The sequence below is a fragment of the Pongo pygmaeus genome, chromosome 2 (genome assembly GCF_028885625.2).
Source record: "Pongo pygmaeus isolate AG05252 chromosome 2, NHGRI_mPonPyg2-v2.0_pri, whole genome shotgun sequence".
Taxonomy (NCBI): Eukaryota; Metazoa; Chordata; class Mammalia; order Primates; family Hominidae; genus Pongo; species Pongo pygmaeus.
Window position 1 is genome coordinate 184398736 of NC_085930.1, and position 20806 is coordinate 184419541.

The window sequence follows — 20806 nt, forward strand, 5'->3', positions numbered from 1 at the left end:
CCCAGGCTGGAGTGCAATCGCGCAATCTCGGCCCACTGCAACCTCTGCCTCCTGGGTTCAAGTGATTCTCCTGCCTCAGCCTCCCAAGTAACTGGGATTACAGGTGTGAGCCACCGTGCCCAGCCATTCATTTTATTCCTGTATAATATTTTATTATATAAAGATGTGGCCAAATATTTATACATTTTATTACTAACAGACAATTGAGTCAGCTCCAGTTTTTTACTCTTGTGGGTAATGTTATATATTATTCTAGTAAATGTCTTCCTGTTTATATATATGCATTTTTGATGGGTTTATACTAAAGAGTATTATATATTCTTGTCAGCAGAATATGAGAAATCTAGTTATTCCATATTTGGGCAACAGTTGGTATTGTTAGTTTTAGTTTGAGTTTTTTTTTTGTTTTTTTTTTTTGATGGACATTGGGTTGTTCCCCCTTTTTTTATTATTATTATACTTTAAATTTTAGGGTGCATGTGCACAATGTGCAGGTTAGTTACATATGTATACATGTGCCATGCTGTTGTGCTGCACCCATTAACTCGTCGTTTAGCATTAGGTATATCTCCTAAAGCTATCCGTCCACCCTCCCCCCACCCCACAACAGGCCCCAGAGTGTGATGTTCCCCTTCCTGTGTCCATGTGTTCCCATTGTTCAATTCCCACCTATGAGTGAGAACATGTGGTATTTGGTTTTTTGTCCTTGCGATAGTTTACTGAGAATGATGATTTTCCAGTTTCATCCATGTCCCTACAAAGGACATGAACTCATCATTTTTTATGGCTGCATAGTATTCCATGGTGTATATGTGCCACGTTTTCTTAATCCAGTCTGTCATTGTTGGACATTTGGATTGGTTCCAAGTCTTTGCTATTGTGAATAGTGCCGCAATAAACATATGTGTGCATGTGTCTTTATGGCAGCATGATTTATGGCCTTTGGGTATATACCCTGTAATGGGATGGCTGGGTCAAATGGTATTTATTTCTAGTTCTAGATCCCTGAGGAATCGCCACACTGACTTTCACCGTGGTTGAACTAGCTTACAGTCCCACCAACAGTGTAAAAGTGTTCCTATTTCTCCACATCCTCTCCAGCACCTGTTGTTTCCTGACTTTTCAATGATTGCCATTCTAACTGGTGTGAGATGGTATCTCATTGTGGTTTTGATTTGCGTTTCTCTGATGGCCAGTGATGGTGAGCATTTTTTCATGCGTTTTTTGGCTGCATAAATGTCTTCTTTTGAGAAGTGTCTGTTCATGTCCTTCACCCACTTTTTGATGGGGTTGTTTGTTTTTTTTCTTGTAAATTTGTTTGAGAGATATAGATCAATGGAACAGAACAGAGCCCTCAGAAATAACGCTGCATAGCTACAACTATCTGATCTTTGACAAACCTGAGAAAAACAAGCAATGGGGAAAGGATTCCCTATTTAATAAATGGTGCTGGGAAAACTGGCTAGCCATATGTAGAAAGCTGAAACTGGATCCCTTCCTTACACCTTATACAAAAATTAATTCAAGATGGATTAAAGACTTAAACGTTAGACCTAAAGCCATAAAAACCCTAGAAGAAAACCTAGGTGTTACCATTCAGGACATAGGCATGGGCAAGGACTTCATGTCTAAAACACCAAATTTTGGCAACAAAAGCCAAAATTGACAAATGGGATCTAATTAAACTCAAGAGCTTCTGCACAGCAAAAGAAACTACCATCAGAGTGAACAGGCAACCTAGAAAATTGGAGAAAATTTTCGCAACCTACTCATCTGACAAAGGGCTAATATCCAGAATCTACAATGAACTCAAAAATTGAGTTTTCTCATAATTTTTCTGGAGATGTTTATATCATCTGGATGAATGTCTTTCATTACATATATTTAATAAAAATATCTTGAACTCTATTGATCACATTTTCAAACTTTTATGGTATCTTTAATGATTACAGCTTTTTAATTTCAGTGAAATCCAGTTTGTCAGTTTTGTCTTCCGGTTAGTGGTTTCACTTTTGTCTAACCAAGATAGTAAAGATGTTCTCCTTTGTTATCTTTATTGTTTACCTTCATAATTTAGTTCTGTGATTAATCTGAAATATTATTACATATGTTTTAATCTTTTTGTACTCTATATTCTGTTGCTTTGTTCTACTTGTCTGTTTGGCATCATAGTGCAAGTCAAATCTGGGGAACAATTGGCATCTTTACAACATTGAGCTTTCCAGCTCATGAACATGATATATCCCTCCAAATTGCTGAAGTCTTTTAAACTTTCTCTCAATAATAGTTTGTGTTTTTCTTTTTTCTTGCATATCCTTCAACAAGTGTATTTGATATTTTAATGCTATCATAAATAATATTTTTTCTTAAAATTTTAATTTTCTAATTGTTTGTTAGTTTTAATGCTGTTTTCCAAACTTAGGGAAATAATCTTTCTTTTTTAAAGTGGTAAGCCAGAATGTTTGATTTTTGAATGTTAAATCAACCTTGCATTACTAAAACAAATCCTGCTAGGTCATAATGCACTTGTCTTTTTATATAAATACAATTTATAAATATTTTATTTGTAAGTGTTACAAGTATATTTATAGAGGATATTTGATGATAATTTTTCTTTCTTTTAATATTTTTGATATGTTTTGATGGCAAAGTTTTCTTGGCCTTGTAAAAAGTTTTGGACAATTCCATTTTATTGATTCTTGCGTGTGTCTGTTATAACCGATTTCTTTTTAAAATATGTAAAAAATTAATCTAGAGGATAACTGGGTTTGGAAGGTTTTTTTTTTCTGGGAAGGATATAATAATATAATTATATTTTTAAGTAGATATTGACTATTTAGATTTTCTTTTCTTTTGTGACAGTTTTGGTAACTTAGATTTTTAAGGACATTTTTCTACTTTACAAAGTTTTTAAATACATTGCCATAATTCCTGTCAAAATATAATCTTATCTGTTTAATATCTGTAAGATCTGTTATGATGCCTCACTTTTTCTTCTTAAGCTGGCTAATTTGTGCCTTCTACCTCCTTCTTTTTCTTTTCATGAATAGTATTATTGGAGCTGATCAAATATATAGCCAATATTTCCCTTTGATGAGTTTTTCTTCTGTACACTTGTCTTCATTTTTATTCATTTTTGCTATTATTTTTATTTCCTTTTTAAAAAATTTCATTTGCGTTTTTATATCATTGCCTTTTTCTAATTTATTTAAAATGAATCTAGATTGTTTATCTTTTTCTTGCATTTTAAAAAATACATTTGCTTAAGGCAATACATTTCTGTAAGCGCTGCTTTAGCTGATTCCCGCAAGTGCTGTTATGTATGTTTCCATTATCATTCATTTTGAGATATTTTAGGCTGGGCGTGGTGGCTCAAGCCTGTAATGCCCAGCACTTTGCAAGGCTGAGGTGGGCAGATCACCTGAGGTCAGGAGTTCAAGACTAGCCTGGCCAACATGGTAAAACTCCATCTCTACAAAAATACAAAAAAATTTAGCCAGCCATGATGGCGGGTGCCTGTAATCTTAGCTGCTTGGGAGGCTGAGGTGGGAGAATCACTTGAACCCAGGAGGCGGAGGTTGTAGTGAGCCGAGATTGTGCCATTGCACTCTAGCCTGGGTGACAGAGCAAGACTCCGTTTAAAAAAAAAAAAAAAGAAAAGATTTTTTATTATTCTATTTCACCATAGACTTATTGGTTATTTAGAAGGCATTGTTTAATTTCCAAGAAGGTAAGATTTTCTACTCTTTTGTTATTTATTTCTAACTTAATTCCATTAAGTTCATGGCATATATACTGTGTGGTTTTGGTCTCTTGAAGTGTATTGAGACTTACTTTATGGCCTAGCATATAGGCAATTTTTGTAAACATTTCACGTGCACTTATAAAGTTATTGGGTATACTTTTCTGTATATGTCAAATTGGTCAACTCATCTATTTTCTTGTTTTTCTTTTTCTGCTTATTCTATTATTTACAGAAGAGTTTGGTAAAATTTCTAATTTTGATTGCTGATTTGCATTTCTTGGTACCTTCAATTTTTGCTTTATAAGTTGTGAAACCTGTCTTATTTAACCAGATATCAGGACAATATATCTGTTTTTATTTAATAACTCAACCACTACAGCTACACAATGGCTTCCAATAGTAGATATTCAGTGGTTATTTTTATTTGTTTATTTTTGGAGAGTAGATATTCCGTGGTTATTTATTTATTTATTTATTTTGGAGATGGAGTCTCACTCAGTCACCCAGGCTGGAGTACAGTGGCTTGATCTCGGCTCACTGCAACTTCCACCACCCAGGTTCAAGCAATTCTCCTGCCTCAGCCTCCCAAGTAGCTGGGACTACTGGTGCCCACCACCACACCTTGCTAATTTTTGTGTGCGTGTATTTTAGTAGAGATGGGGTTTCGCCATGTTGCCCAGGCTGTTCTCGAACTCCGGAGTTCAGTCAATCCACCTGCCTCGGCCTCCCAGAGTGTCAGTGGTTATTTTTGTGAAAAAAAAATATAACTGAATATGATTGTGAGAATAAGTATCCCATGGCAAAGTCCAGAAAAATGTACTTGGCACAGTGTAGGTAAGAGTTGACCATTGCCAAAGAAGTTAAGATGGTTTTGCCAGATTCTCCCATACAGAATATTTTATATTTCCTTACATGCAATAGATATTCAGTAGGTACTTGTTGAAATGGTGAGAGTTCTAATACATTTGTTTCTTTCTAAATCTGGGAATATATTAGCGTTCTATTTGTGCTTTCATGAACTAGATTAGTATCACTTGTACATAGTAGGTAGTATGAATCTAGGCACTCACATTCACACAATGACATCTTGTGACCTAGACTCAAAAAAGGTTCAACATCTCTAGTATTACTGGAAAACTTTAAATTCTCTGAAATGTTTCCTACTTAGCTAGTTTTCAGACTTGTTCCTGACAGCTTGCTCTGCCAACCTTCATTAATTGGCATGTCCATAAGCAGAACAGGAAAACGTGTGTCATTCAGTGTATTCTTAGAAACCTCCCATTATTGTCTACAGGAAACATGAACTGGAGCAGTGGTTCTCAACGTTTTGGCCTCAGGACTCCTTTACATTCTTACATACTATTGAGATCTTCAAACTGCTTGTGTTTTTGAAAGTTATATATGTCCATATTTAATTTATATGGGATTAAAACTGATAGATTTTAAAAAGATATTAATTTATTAAAAAATAAAAATTTCATTACATGTTAAGAATACAACATTTTATGAAAAAATATTTTTCAAAGAAAAAACATTTAGAGAGAAGAATGGCATTGTTTTATATTTTTCAAATCTCTTTAATGTCTGGCTTAATAAAACACTGCTAGAGTCTCATATGTGTTTCTGCATTCAACCTGTTGTATTTTTCCTCCAGCTTTATTGAAGTATAATTGACAAAATTGCATATATTTAGGGTATGCAACATAATGATTTCATATATGTAGACACTGTATAATTACCACAATCAACTAAATTTACACATCCATCACTACCCATAGTTACTCTGTGTGTGTGTGTGTGTGTGTGGTAAGGACACTGTTCTTTTACCAAATTTCAAGTAAATAATAAAATATTATTAACCATAGTCACGAATTTGTACATTAGATTCCTGGTATTTATTCATCTTATGACTGAATGTTTGTACCTTTTCATCAGTACCTCTCCATTTCTTCCACCACCATATACCCCAACCTCCTGGCAACCACCATGCTACATTCTGATTCTGTTGGTTTGATTTTTTTTTTTTTTAATTTCACATAATTGAGATGATGCAGTACTTGTCTTTCTGTTTCTGGCTAATTCGATATTAGCATAGTATCCTCCAGGTTCATCCATATTGTTACAAATGGCAAGATTCCTTTATTTCGATGGCTGAATGAGAGTTCATTTTATAGATACCACATATTCTTTATCCATTCATCTACTGATGGACATTTGGGTTGTTTTCATATCTTGACTATCATGAAAAACTATGCAATGAAGATAGGTATGTGAATATTTCTTTGAGATAAAGATATAATTTTCTTTGGATATATACCCACAAGAAAATATATAAAAATTTGAATCCAGTGTCTAGAATTATACATTAAAATATCATGAGTTGTTTTGGATTAAAAAGAAAGATGTCAAATAGGAGCTTTATAATTCCAACCATAAAATGAAGCTAAGTTCATGTATATTTTCTGATGCAGTTTTTATAATATTCTCAGTACTTGGGACAAATCATTTAGGAAAGAAAGAGAAGAAGGGAAGTTACATATGTAAATGTCTGGAGGTACTAGAGACTATGCTGAGGACTTTACCTATGTTCTAAAAAACTCTAAATGCTCGAAGAAACTCTATAAAATGTTACTGTTCAACATATTACAATGTTGAAACTGAGGGTGGACAATTACAATGTTGAAACTGAGGGTTAAGTTTTGAAGAGAAGGTGAAGGTTAAAGAAAGACAGAGAGAGAGTTGGCGGCTCTACAGCAACACAGGTTTATTGCAAGCACAACCTGCGGAGGTGGGGACCAGGTAAATGTCAGAGCCCTCTGCGGCCTACAGGCTGGGATAATTATAGGTCTGAGTGGGAGTAGTCTGGGCGGTTTGGCTTGCTGCCGGGAGGATATTGATAAGATGTTCTTATGATCAGGCAGTTTGCCCTTTTTCCAGCGGACTGTGATAGGATGTTCCTTGGACGTTTGCCCAGCAGGATATGATAAGGAAGTCAGGTGGCTGGGCAGGATGTGTCTCACAGCCCAAACCCATGTGGAATGTTTCACTCTGACCAGGGCCTGCAAAATGGCTGAGGACTTACAAAATGGCACAGCTTGGACTAACAAGGGTTAGAATGTATTAATATGTATAAGATCATCTAGCTTATATGCTTAAACCAGAGGTTAAGCCCTCCTTTGCTGAATCCAAAATCTAGAATCATTTTACTCTCCATCCTCCTCTTCCCAAAACTCCCATCTCCACCCACCCACTACCCACTGCCAAACTTTTGCTGAAAGTCCGCTCTCCTGGTATCATGGATAATTCATTAGGTTCAGTAGACTAGGTCCTGGCCTAATAGGAATAATGTATATCAGAAATATACCATTGTCAATGCAGCTTATTTCTGGTCTAGCAAGAAACCTCTTTTTTCTTTCTTCATGTTCACAATAGAGATGAAGCACTAAATAGCTTATTCAAATACCAAAATGTGTAACATGCTTCAAAACACATTTTATCTCTATTGTTTTAGAACTTATAATTTTCATTTTTGTTTTCATAGTATCATTACTTCCAAAGGCCAGCCATCTCTACAGATTGATTTCAGTGTATTTCATAAGTTTGGGTGGGTTAAAAGTTAGTTGTCTCATGATTTTTGTAACTTGCCATATAAAGACAAGTTGATTTAATTAAGATGATTTCAATGTTTGGTGCTGAAATGAGTCTGTCCAGGAAGGAAGGTAGTCTGGGTTAACAACTGAAAAATAACATGTATGTTCTTACTAGTTTTAAATATTGTTCAGACATAATCATTATTGTTCTGGCATAATCTTAACCTGTTTGCATTGTCACAGAGAGATGACATCTAAAATTTATTTTAAAAATATATCTTCCCCATTATATAAAATTACCATTACATTTTAGTCAGTCTTGCAGAAGTACTCAAGATTCAGTTTGCTGTATTAGAAAATAAACTAAAATAAGTATATAACATCTTAAAATTAGATTTTCAATATAGTCTTAAAGGTATATTTGCTTAGTAAAAAATATTTCCTGAACATTTGTTGTGGTTACCGTTTACTAAGTGCTAGACTTCTGTAGTTGAATTTTCAGGATGTGTTAAAAAGGGTAAGACTACTGTTTGTCTTTTAAAAAGCTTAATTTTTAAGATTACCAAAAGAGATTAATAATCTTTGTGTTAATGACAAGAAAAGGGAATCTTTGTTAGTGTTTAAGTATTTAATTCTCAGTAAATATGCTTATTTTGAAGTGTGATAAAGGCTAGTCATTTCTATTACAATCTTAACAAAATGGAAACACTTTCTCCCAATTATTTATTCAGTTATCCATTCACTTACTTGAAAAAAAAATAGAAGTAATGACTCTTTTTATCAAAAGTTTCTGTGTGTTGACCACCCAAGTTTGAAGACTTGTATTGTCTTACTGATTGGATTAATTTGTCCATTCCGTGAGTGTGCTTTTAGATACCCTGTTGTGTTCTTCTCTCTTGAAATCCAAATATGCACTCACTGTTAACCAGAGATGAAATTATCTCCTGCATTAATGTGTGCAAGAGTGAAAGATGTAGAGTTATAATACTGGATTTTTTTTCTGGCACAGGTAATAGTAGATGTGTTGACAGTTTGTTATATTTCTGTGTGCTCTGGTTTCTAAATCAAGCTTATCTTACTTACTGTCATGTGGAACATAAATTGATATAAATATCAAATCAATTAAACTATTCGTTGAGTATCAGCTTTTTGCCTGGGACTTAAGTAGAGGGCACTGAGCCCATCAGCATGCCTTCTATTACTTGTAGAGTAGACGGATATGTACCATATTTTCCTTGATCAGAAGAGGAGAGACTATTACATTCTCTGGCAGATAATCCATTTCTGAGCCGATTTTTAAATAGAATGTATAAAGACTTCGTTTTCTTCTTCTTTGTTCAGATGGTTCCCAAACTGTGAAATTCATCCTATTGTATTTTTTACATCGCTACATTAATTTCCCTGAGCATCATTTTCTCATGAGCATAAAGATTTATTTCCACCTACCTCTTACTGTCTAACTTTTATTTTACCCGGATATAGTGCTTTCTAACACTCATCATTTTTATTGCTTTTGGAAAGCATCTCAGATTGGGAAACTAGCTGCTTTTTCTAAATAGCAGCACAGTATAGTGGAAATCTGAGATTCAGTGTAGAATAGTAGAAAACTGACTTATTTAATCTAGGATGTTTAACATCTTGATTGCATTATCTAGCCTTCAATTTCCTTATCTGTAAAGTGGCAACCATAGTAGTTATATCAAGAGTTTTTTGTGATGATTAAGCATAATAGTAGACATTTAATATAAAATTTGTAGTTAGTATGTTATTTTAGAAGGTAAGAAGTAGTTGAACAAGAAACCATTGTTTCATTGGCATGCCATTAGTGGCTGTGTTGCAAGGGAAGGCTATGGGATGCTGCTTTTCCCTCTCAACCATGTAATTCCTTGCTGCTATGTTTATTACAGTTTATCATGTTTTTTAATCTTAATATTTCAAAGCAAAATTATGGGATTAAAAGGTAATTTCATCCTATATAATCTTTAAATTTATCACACATATATAGTACATGATTCGCAGAATTTTACTACATTGGATACCAATTCAAATAACAACCTAATGAAATGTTTGACTTTTTAATACTATATTAGAAGTATCACCCGGTATAGTATGAGTATCTGCATATGTTATTGTAAATACACATAAGAAAATGTTAATGAGCATTAATAAATGTGCTGATTTTTTCCATGTGTACTTCTAGTTCATCTTTCTTTAGATGTTTTCTTTCCCCATTCATTTACAGTATACTCTTGGCATTCAACCTGGTGTTAGGAATACTACATGTCTGGCTTCCTCCAATTCTGACATCACTGTTGCTCTGTGGCTCATACAGTAGCAGGTGTTGAACATTGATATAAACAGACTTTTGTCTACTAAAGCCAAAATTCTCCCATTTCTAATCCCCATTGGCCAATGGAACATTAATGCCAAAGTTACTTCCAAATTCAAGTCTCAGGCATGACAGTTCATTATGCTGCCTGCCAAAACTACTGGCCCATGGAAACCCTTATTTTAAAAATTAAAGCACGGTAAAACTCTCTGTCAAATGAATACCTTGTGATTTTAGGTTATACCCTTCTATTTTTGCAAATTTCTCTGAAATTAGTAAACTTAGATTATATTGCAGTTAATTCTTTAATAGAATTTCTCATGTAATACAGCAAACTACCTAATTATAGCAGAGTGGTTCACCATAAATCCTGAAACATTTAGTGTGGGGAAAGAATGTATAATAAACTGTTGACATTCTCAATAACATCTATTTATTTTAACATTCTAAATGATTTGAAATTATTAATAAATAGAACCCTTTGACTAAACCATTTGTATCTGTAAGACTGTGTCAAAGAAGGCTGATTTAAAACAATTTAAAGATTACATAATTGTAGAAGTATGAACTTGTATGATCTCCTGAAATCATTTTCTTAAACAAGAGAAGCATGTACATTAAACTTGATAAATTTAAAATAAAATTTTAAAAGGCATCAGAATTTAAAAGTAATCTTAGGAAGACTACAATTTAAGAGTTATTTTTAAACTTATGATTAACTATTTGAAATGTTGCTACTGTTTATGAAGAAATAATATTTTCTAGAGACCAGTATTTCTACAATCATGTGTATCCAAAAACTTTGTTATCATCTTTTAGTATGCATTTTTTTATTGATATACTTGTATTTTCTAGGTTTCTATAAAGATGTGCTCATATTCCCTTGAATCCAGTCAACAACCAGAGTGTAGGAGATTTGAATAATCTAATCTCTAATTGGTGAGATAATGTGCCAAATGGTATCACCTCAATCAATTTTGAACAAGTATCTATTCTATTATGAAAGTCTGTGGAAGAAACAGCTTAGGTCATAATTCTTAACTACTTCTCCAGAGTTTTCCCCCTTGGATATTGTGGGAGTAGCAATCAATATCTACAAAGAAATCATGTCTAAGGTGTTATAATGCATTTCCATTTTGAGTAATTTGTTAGTAGATATTCTGAAAAACGCTTATATGCTGAATACATTATAACATAACTACTTTGAAGGACTACTATCCTGAGGTGACAGAATCATAAGAGAAATTCCCAAGAAAAAAAAATCTCAAGAAAAAGTACTGTGGCAGATGATGAAACCAGAAACCTAGAAATTAGAAAATTAATGTAAGGTAGCACGGAGTGCAATGAAAGAGCTGTGATTCAAAGAATACATTTTTAAAAATTCTTAAATTAAAATCATTAAATCAGCAGTTCATAGTTCTCCCATAATGGGAACATCAAGTACAGACAATTTTTAGTTTAAGAAGTTTGTCTTTAAAAAATTCTAATAATATCCAACCTCTCCTAGAGAGTAGATCGAGAAGGAATGCTTGCTATCTCATTTTGTGAGATTTGTATATTACAAATCAAAATCAGAATTGATAGTTGAAAGGAACATTACATGCCAAATTTACTTTTAAAAATGGATGTGAAAATAATAAAATATTTGCAAAATACATCACATGATAGCTAAAATTATAATTCATTATATTAGTCCAGCTTATTTTAGGAATGCAAGTTTAATATTTAAAAAATCTACTATTGTAATTCACCAAATTAAAGAAATAAAACATACGATTGTCTTAATAAAAGTATCGGAATTTCTGACAGAATTTAATATCCATTCATAAAACATCTGTTAACAGCATGAGAATGGAAGGAACATCTTTAACCTGACATATACATTATAACATGCATATCTACTATCACACATTATTAATATTTCTTTAAATATTTTCTGGAGGTCATAGCCTATGTAATAAAACAAAAAAAAGTTAAATCTCTAAATAATTAGAGGAGATATAATAAAACCTTAATTGTTTTGCATGTGATATAATTATTTTACATAGAAAAAAGGAAGAAAATTATTATAATTAAAAAGAGTTTAGCAGGTTTACTTTATAGGACAACTGAATAGTATTCCTCTACACCAGCAATAGGAAATATTTTAATTTTAAAACATATTTTTATGTTAACATTGACCAGACACTTGACCATTATCTTAATTTGTTCAGGCTGCTGTAACAAAATGCCTTAGATTAGATAATTAGTAAACAGTAGACATTTATTTCTTATAATTCTGGAGGCTGGGAAGTTCAAGATCAAAGTGGCTGTGGTATCTGCTAAGGGCCTGCTCCCTCATTGACGGTGCTTTTTAGCTGTGTCTTCACATGATGGAAAGATAATATAATATAATCACCTCCCAAAGACCCCAACACTTAATACTATCACCTTGGGGGTTAGGATTTCAACATATGAATAAACATTCAGACTATAGCAATAATATTAAGGATTTATTGATATATTATTATAAGGATGGCATTTCTTCCCAAATTGATCTTTAGTCTCAATGTAATTCCAGTCACAATGTTGGCATGGAAATTAGTGAGCTCATTCCAATATTCATATGGAAGAGAAAAGAAAAATAGTTAAGATTTCCTAATGAACAAGTAGTGTGACTTGCCCATTCTGGATATTAAGACCTATAATAAAGTTGTAATAATGAAAACAGCACATTATTATGGAGATGGAAGAAAAAGACAAATGGAATTGATTTGGGAACCCAGACACACCCAAACACATACGGCAACTCATATACGACAGAGTTGTCATTGCACATTAATGGGGCATATTTGACAAGGGATACTGGGACTCATGTTGGAAAAAGTGAAGTTGGATTCCTGCCTCCAAGCACACATCTGCACACACATACACACACATGCTCCAAACAAACAATGAAATGTGAAAAACAACTCCTTAAAACTTTTAGGAAAAAAAATGACAATCACTTCATGACCACAGCATTGAGGATTTCTTAAGCACATCAGAAAATGTGAAAATAATTATATTAAAAGCTCTATGCATTAAAATTATAAACTTTTGCTTATCGTAAGACAATACATTGCAAATAAAAAGAGAAGACAAAAACTAAGATAAAATATGTGCCACACATATGACCTAAAAAAGATTATTCAGAACACAAAAAAACTTCTATAAATATAGGCAAAAACAAGAGCAGTTATTATACATGAAAGGAAACATGAATAGCTAAATAATACATGAAAAGATCCTCACTGGTAATCATGAAGATGCAAATTAAAACCACAATGGGATATAATTTTACCCTCATTGTAGAGTGGAAATTAGATATAGGAGCAGAGGGTGGTAAAGGAAGACTTGGAAAACTGTTTAGTATATCCTGCAATCCGGCAGTTGTACTTTTGAGTTAAATACATAATGAAATATTACTTTGCACTCATTACATGGACAAAAGTATAATATAAAATAAAATTTAAAAGTAAAATAAAATAATGGACAATACCAACTATTGGTGAGGAATGGAGGAAGTAGAACTGTCGTGAAAAGATGGCGAGAGTATAATAAAAATTCTTTTAAAAGCATTTTGACATTTTGGAATAAAGTTACACAGGTGCATACCTTATGGACCAATAATCCCTTGCCTAAAGAAACTTTTGCATATGTCTATCAGGAAACATCAATAAGAATATCCAGTGCAGCATTGTCTACAATAGTGAAAAGCTGAAAACAACTTCAAAATATTTATCTCAGGAAAACTGATTAAAAACCTGGAGGAATCTCAGACACCCAATATTGAGTAAAAAAGGCAGGTGTGAAAGCCATATATAAGATACCAATTTTGTAAAAGTAAAAACACCTATAATTAAAGAAATTGTTAAAGAGATATACATATATGTATATAAACCTATTTTAAAAAGACAATGGGAAACAACAAAATCAGATTGATGGTTACCCTGGGGATCAAGGTAAGTGATTGAATAGAGAAAAACTATTCTTGGGGCTTTGATAATATTAGAGATCTTCTACTTCATAACCTGGGTAGTTCCTTTCACTACTCTTTATACACTGTGTATGTTGTATATTATCTATGTGTTTAAATTATTTCATATTATTAAAAATTATGTTATAAAGTACATATCCCATAAATTAAAAGTAAAGACTGTATACATTTTCTCACTCATTAATTTTATCTTAGTACAGAAAAATATTTAGAAATCCTCCACAATTGGGACAAATTACTAATTCTTCAGATGAGCCCTAAAAGAAGTATTTCATTTGCCTTTGAGGCCTTATAGTATACCATTCAATGTTTTCGGTTGCTTGCACCATAAAGGAACTGAGACCAACAAAAGGAATGGCAGATTAAACATCCTGCACATTCCCTGGTGGATTTATGTTCATCAATTAACTGTGTAGAGGAGCAAACAAAATATAAAGCAGTCTTCACATTTTTCTTCTCTTTGTCTGTCAATGTTAATGGTATATTGCTATGTTTGTATAAATAAAATATATAATTTGAAACCTCATTTTATATGGATTTTAACAGAACAAGGTATTGGTGTACCTTTGTAAATGACTTACCTGTCAAATTGTGTTGTTTTAACTCAGTTTACCTGCCCTATCCCAAAAATACAGAGAGAATGCAATAGCAATGGAAAAAGGGGGTAGGAAAAGGTAGAGAACAGATAAAGTAACAACAACAACAACAAAACAAAGTGGAAGGCAGAGCCCTCTTACTGGTAATGAAAAAGAATATAATTCTTCTCACAAGCTATTCCATAAAATTTAGGTGGCACTGTTGACTGATCCAGGTAGATATTTTTAAAAAAGGAGAAAAAGAAGAAGAAGGAGAAGGAGAAGAAGAAAAGAAGTGGGAAGAAAGCATGAATAGGAGTAGCTTCACAAAGATAAGAGATAACCGAGAAACTGTTTTTATTGCATCTTCCTGTGTAGGCCAGCTTGTAAGCTGTGGCCTCAGACCTACCTTTTGTCTCTTGTAATGCTTTCTTACCACTATTGTGTCTGCTTCTTATTTCTTTTCCAGGCATGTACTGTTGCAGGGGTGTCCGATCATTTAGCTTTTCTGAGACACACTGGATAAACACAAATTCTCCTGGGCCACACATAAAATACATTAACACTAACAATAGCTGATAAGCTCAAATAAAAATTAAAATAATCTTTTAAAAAGTCTCATAATGTTTTCAGAAAGCTTGTGAATTTGCATTGGGCCACATTCAGAGCTGTCGTGGGGCCATACGCAGCCCACGGGCCATAGGTTGAACAACCTCAGTTTAGGAGTTATTGAATAAACAGGGTCCTGGAGGAAATAAGTGAGGAAAATAATGTGATGGGCAAAAATAACAGTAATATCAAAATAAACAGTTAGGTAATAGCTTGTATAGCAATAAGATTCTTTTAAGAAGATACATTTTTGCCCCAAAAGGAAATTGTTCTTTTTTGGTCCCTTTTTATTAATATTTCAGCCACAAAATTTAAAAAAACCTTTATCGGAATTAAATTATTTTTATTAAATTCTCATGTCTGATTCTGTTCTACGTACTATACAAAATTTTTTTAGCAGATTTGTCTGGCTTCTAGTATGTCATAAGCAAAAATAGTGTCATTGGATTATGGGATAGGTATAGAAATAAATATACAAAGTACAGAAAGTACAACACAAACGTTAATTTCACATTGGTTTGGCAATCTCTGTTTTTGTTTTGGTTTTATTGAAAAACATTGTGCTCATAGCATCATGTAATTTGGCATAAAATTTGTATCTAAAGAGCTCTCTCTGTACGATTTTAAATAGCAATAACTATATGTCAATCATATCGTTTTAAATGAAATCACCTTAACTATGACAAAGAAATGTCTCAACTGGAATGACACCTAGATTTTGGAATGGACTTGTAAGTGGATTATGTTGATGTTGATAGAAGGATCAGAACTAATAGTAGATCTAGTTGGCATTAATATCACTCTTCTCTTCAATGCCATAGTGCTGTATTAGTGTTTTGTTTTGTTTTGTTTTGTTTGTTTTTCTTTGGAAAGAGTCTCACTCTGTTGACAAAGCTGGTATGCAAGAGTTCCATCCTAGCTCACTGCAGCCTCCGACTCCCAGGCTGAAGTGAGCATCCCACCTCAGCCTCCCGAGTAGGTGGGACCACAGATGCATACCAGGACATCCGGCTAATTTATTTTTTAATGTTTTGTAGACAGAGCGTGTCGCTATGTTGCCCTGGCTAGTCCTGTGCTCAAGCCATCCTCCCTCCTGAGCATCCTAAAGTGCTGGGATCACAGGCATAAGCTACCACAAGGGCCGTTAGTTCTTAATTTAAGAAATTCATTCATTCCGCTTTGTTTTGTGTTTACGTTTCGTGTGGTAGGGTCCTGTCTCATTCATTTTTCAATATCTCACAACATCTATTAATATTGTTCGTATATTGAGCAGTCATATCTCAAAAGAATAAATAATTCTCTTTTTAAAAAAAGTTTTCAAATTTATTTCAGAAATTTGGTACAACTATATAAAAATGAAGATGACACGGAAATTTCAAAGAAGATTAAGACTCAGTGGACCTCTTTGGGCCTAGAAGATGTACAGTTTGTAAATTACTCTGTGCTGCTTAATCTGCCAGGCCCTTCTCCCAGCACCGTGACTCTGAGCAGCAGTGGGCAATGCTTTCATCCTAATGGCCAGCCTTGCAGTGAAGAAGCCAGAAAAGACAGCAGCCAAGACCTGCTCTATTCATATGCAGCCTATTCTGCCAAAGGAACTCTCAAGGTAATATGACCATTTGTCTCTGTCATTTACAGTGAGATGGAATTAGAAAATAACAGCTTTCATCTAAATTGACCTAACTGGCAAGACGCAACGTACAAAAGTAACCATTAAATCTTCTCAGTGTGGAAGTGCCAGGAAAGAGAAGGAAGATTTGGCCCTCCTGACCCTTTTCTTGTCATATTTTGAAAGTGAAAACATGTTAGAAAAATTTAATTCAAAGGTGTTGAATGTGTGACTCAGTCATTCACATTTTGCTCTGTCCATATAGTGCAAGTCTATTTCATTCTATGGCTTTGAAGAGGCAAAATTTAATACATTGATATAGAGAAAGGGAAAGAAATGGAGAGGGTTGTGTTTTGAGATTGTGTACACACAAAAGAAATTAAGTGGAAAATTGATATGATTATTAACACATTTAAGATTTGAAACACAGCGCCCCTGCTTTCATGATGGAAAGCACATGTGAGAAGAAGGCAGGTGTGTGTTATTTCTTCACCTTTTGTGGGTCAGCAGATTTATGATGCAGTTTTTTTTTGGCATAGTGGTTAAGTACAAGACTTCTAGAGCCACATGGACTAGTTTTAAATCTCAGCTCCCCAGATAACCACTGTTACTTAACCGTGGGGAGGAAACTGGGGCTGATTTCCTCATCTCTGTATTGGAGTCAATAATAGTTCCAACTCATAAGGTTGTTGTGAGAAAAAATTAGTAATATATGTAAATCTAGTAGGACAGAGCATAGCCTATAGTAAGAACAATATACAAGTTAGATATAACAACATGTAATTGGTCAACAGTTTCCTTTCTATGGACAAGTTTTCTAACTCTATGTAAAAGTGTAATTTTAAAAAATACACTAATTTTTTTATCAAACTGTAGATTGCCTCATTTAATACCAATGAAATAATGTTATTTTTCTGACTGTTGTTAATGGCACAAATGTTTCAGAATCTAACTTATTATTAACTTTGATTAATATATGGAATATTTAAATCATTTAAAATTACCTTGCATAAATATTTGAAATAATAACAGTAAATGCTGGTTCCTAATAGATTTTGGGGGAGTGGGAGGGAGAGGCAGATTTTCTGGCAGTCCAGCATCGTTTCTATTCTGTATACATCATACTTTGACTTTTAGCCAAAGAGCTGCATATAACTATTACCACCTTGAAAAGTCTTACCATTAATTAAACTTTAATATAATACTAAATGTCTGCAATATTTCTACTGTAGGACTCATATAATTTGATTTGATTAATATTATGCTCTTTCTGGTAGGTAATCATGGTAACACACCTGTATATTAATAAAAATAGAGGAAGGCAACTGTCGCTCTTTCCTTGATTCAGAAGCTTTGGCCTTAAGCCAAGATTCTAAAAGTTACCCCGATATTTTCTCTAAAACTCCTTACTCTGCCTAAGCCATACGCATTTTCAACCTCTTCTTTATCCCAATTGGCTCAGCTCATGTCTTCCCCTAAACAAAAGCATGTCTAAAACACAGAACATTCACAAAAACACCAGGAACTTGAGTGGGTCCTTGGAATCTTCTCCATCTCTTTGCTTTTCAATTTCCGCTGGTGAACATTGATTATTCCTTGAAGAAGGAGATATGCAAAACTCATGAAACTACAACTTGTATCCTTATTTCCTTAGCATGGCCCCCTGTAATAACCCGCTGGCCCAGTGGATTGAAGGTAAATAAGATTAAATAAACTAATTTATTTAAATAAATTCCTTAGATATGGGTTCACCACAAAAACCCTCCCTCAGTGCCCCTGCTCTTTCGTATTGTACAGTTTCCACACTGACCAAGGAAAGAGATCTCCTATCACTGTGCAGCTTCCCAGAGTCCCTTATGGGAGCATGTATTTGTTGGTCTTACTGTATAATGGGGAGATTCACTGGATCTGGAAAATTAAATTTCTATGACTCCTTTATACTCCGGACTTACTGCATAATAAGGGAAACATGGGAGAGGAACCCTTCAATAACAATTTGTTTGCCTTGGTTTAAAAGGAATATTGGCCGGGCACTGTGGCTCACGCCTGTAATCCCAGCACTTTGGGGAGGCCATAATCCGAGCACTTTGGAGGCCGAGGGGTGTGGATCTCCTGAGGTTAGGAGTTCGAGACTAGCCTGACCAACATGGCGAAACCCCGTCTCTACTAAAAAAATACAAAAAATTAGCCAGGCCTGGTGGCAGGCTCCTGTAATCCCAGATACTCCTGAGGCTGAGGCAGGAGAATCAGTTGAACCCAGGAGGCGGAGGTTGCAGTGAGCCGAGATTACCCCATTGCACTGCAACCTGGGCAACAAGAGCGAAACTCCTTCTCAAAAAAAAAAAAAAAAAAAAAAAGCGCGGGGGGATATTAACAGATATTGTATACTTCTAATTTCTGATTCATACTCACTACCAACAAACTCTCATAATAATGGAGGTGGTGGTGGAGGGAAGAAAGTCAGGGAGAAGGTCATTTGGAAGAATCTGTTTGGCCCTAGAGTTCCAATATTGGCAAATCCACTTTCCTATGATATTTGTGCAGATATTGGACACAGAGTATTATACATAATTGTATGTTTGCTTTTTATATTTTGTAAAAGACTAGGCTGAATCACAAAAATGTTAATCATCCCTTTTATTCTAACAGATGATGCTGTAGGATGGATATATAAATATTCTTCGCCCTTTATTTTCTTTATTCTTTCACACTTCTGCAATTAGATAGCCTCACCTTCAAGTGTTCTGCGTTCAAATAGTGTGTAAGAGTAATAAATGTTTGGCTATTTAGTGTCCCTTGTTAGACTCCTTCACACAACTGAATGTCATCTCATTTTTAATGTAAAATAATTTTTTAGTTTAAAATATATGTAATATTACTAACAAGTAGAGAAGTTTAATATTTTAAGAAATAAGTTAAAAATGTGAATTTGTGAAATTCTATAGCTTCAACCTTCTTTTAAAAACTGAGCCTATTCCCTTTCTTCTAGATATTTTTAGATCACACCAAATTCCAAGCAGCCACTGATTGATTAGTTTATAGGGACCCTATAATTATGATTTGATTAAAATTAGAATATATTCAGGCCTGAAGTATTTTAATATCTTTTTCAAATTTAGCAGTCATTGTTTGTGGAGGTTAAGTTAGCCTCCATGAATTTTACTTGAGCACCATTTTTATTTCCTTGACAATTTCAAATCATCAGACCTTAGAAACTAGAACTGTGAATTCTAAGGATACCGATGGTGTTCTCCACCCCCAGCCCCTCTCCCATTTAGAATTATAGGTTATATGGGAGTTGTATTCTCAGAATTTGGTTATATGTTCGATATGTTTGGTAGCTGTCTTTTTAGATCCCTTTGAATGAAACAGTTGTTTTTCTTATCCAAATATATGTGGTTCTTTCCTTTTATTTTTTTCCTTTTCACTTACTTTTTCTTGTCAATAGAGGACACAAAAGAAGAAGCCAGTTTACTTAAAAACAGTATATTTTAACTTTTAAACTAATGCATGTGTGTATGTATCTATAACAATGGCCTTTTGTGTTGTTTTTCTAGGCATGTTTTATGACAATTTCTATTACAGCATATGGGACAATTGGGATAAGATGGGGTTCAGTAACACTTTCTTGTGTGTCTCCATCTTTCACAGTTAAGGCAATGCACGCCTATTTCTAAGGATTTGACTTTGTATTGAAAGAGCCAATTTAAAAATGAAAAACTTAAGAGAACCAACCAGTGGTTTTATCTGTTCACTATCAAAGAGTACTCATTTATTTTTTACACAGTTAATAATTTTTTTCGTTTTGCTAATAGAACTGGGTGGGGTGTTTTTTTTTAAATATTCCTGTGTAACCATATCTCTGAGAGTTTTCTACATGTTTATCTTAACAGTTATAAGTTTTTAAATTTCCTTTTGTTTCACATAAAAGAAAATCAACCTCTACTGCAGATTTATGGAGTTATCCAAATATGCATAGTTCTAAGTCCTTATTTAGTATCCTCACACCATTTGTAAGTGTATTAAAACTGCCTTTTTTAAAATAAAGAAGAGTTTAAAAAAATTGTAAAATGCAGCTGTTAAAAGGGAGAAAATAAAGTTAACTGTAGATGTAGAAATACACTCTATGTTTGAAATATTAGGCCTAAACAAAAGGGATTGTTAAAGGAAACAAAATGCAATATGGATAAACCTAACACCTTGTATTTGAAGAACATAATTTGAGAAATTAATTATGCAAATTAGATAAGGACACTATTTTTAAGATTGTATTAATAATGCAAATCTATTATACTAAATACATATTGATTTAAATATCTATATCAAGCAAG

At 33.6% G+C, this 20806-nt stretch overlaps 1 protein-coding gene across 15 annotated transcripts in view; it reads left to right on the forward strand.

Moving 5' to 3' along the window:
• The window catches only part of NAALADL2 (N-acetylated alpha-linked acidic dipeptidase like 2), a 1372789-nt gene that overhangs the window by 791407 nt on the left and 560576 nt on the right, over positions 1-20806 (forward strand). For all 15 annotated transcript variants that reach the window (XM_054481096.2, XM_054481101.2, XM_063662440.1 and 12 more), the window contains one exon: positions 16199-16472. In XM_054481096.2, coding sequence (XP_054337071.1) covers positions 16199-16472 — 274 coding nt within the window. The remainder of the gene's footprint in view (positions 1-16198; positions 16473-20806) is intronic.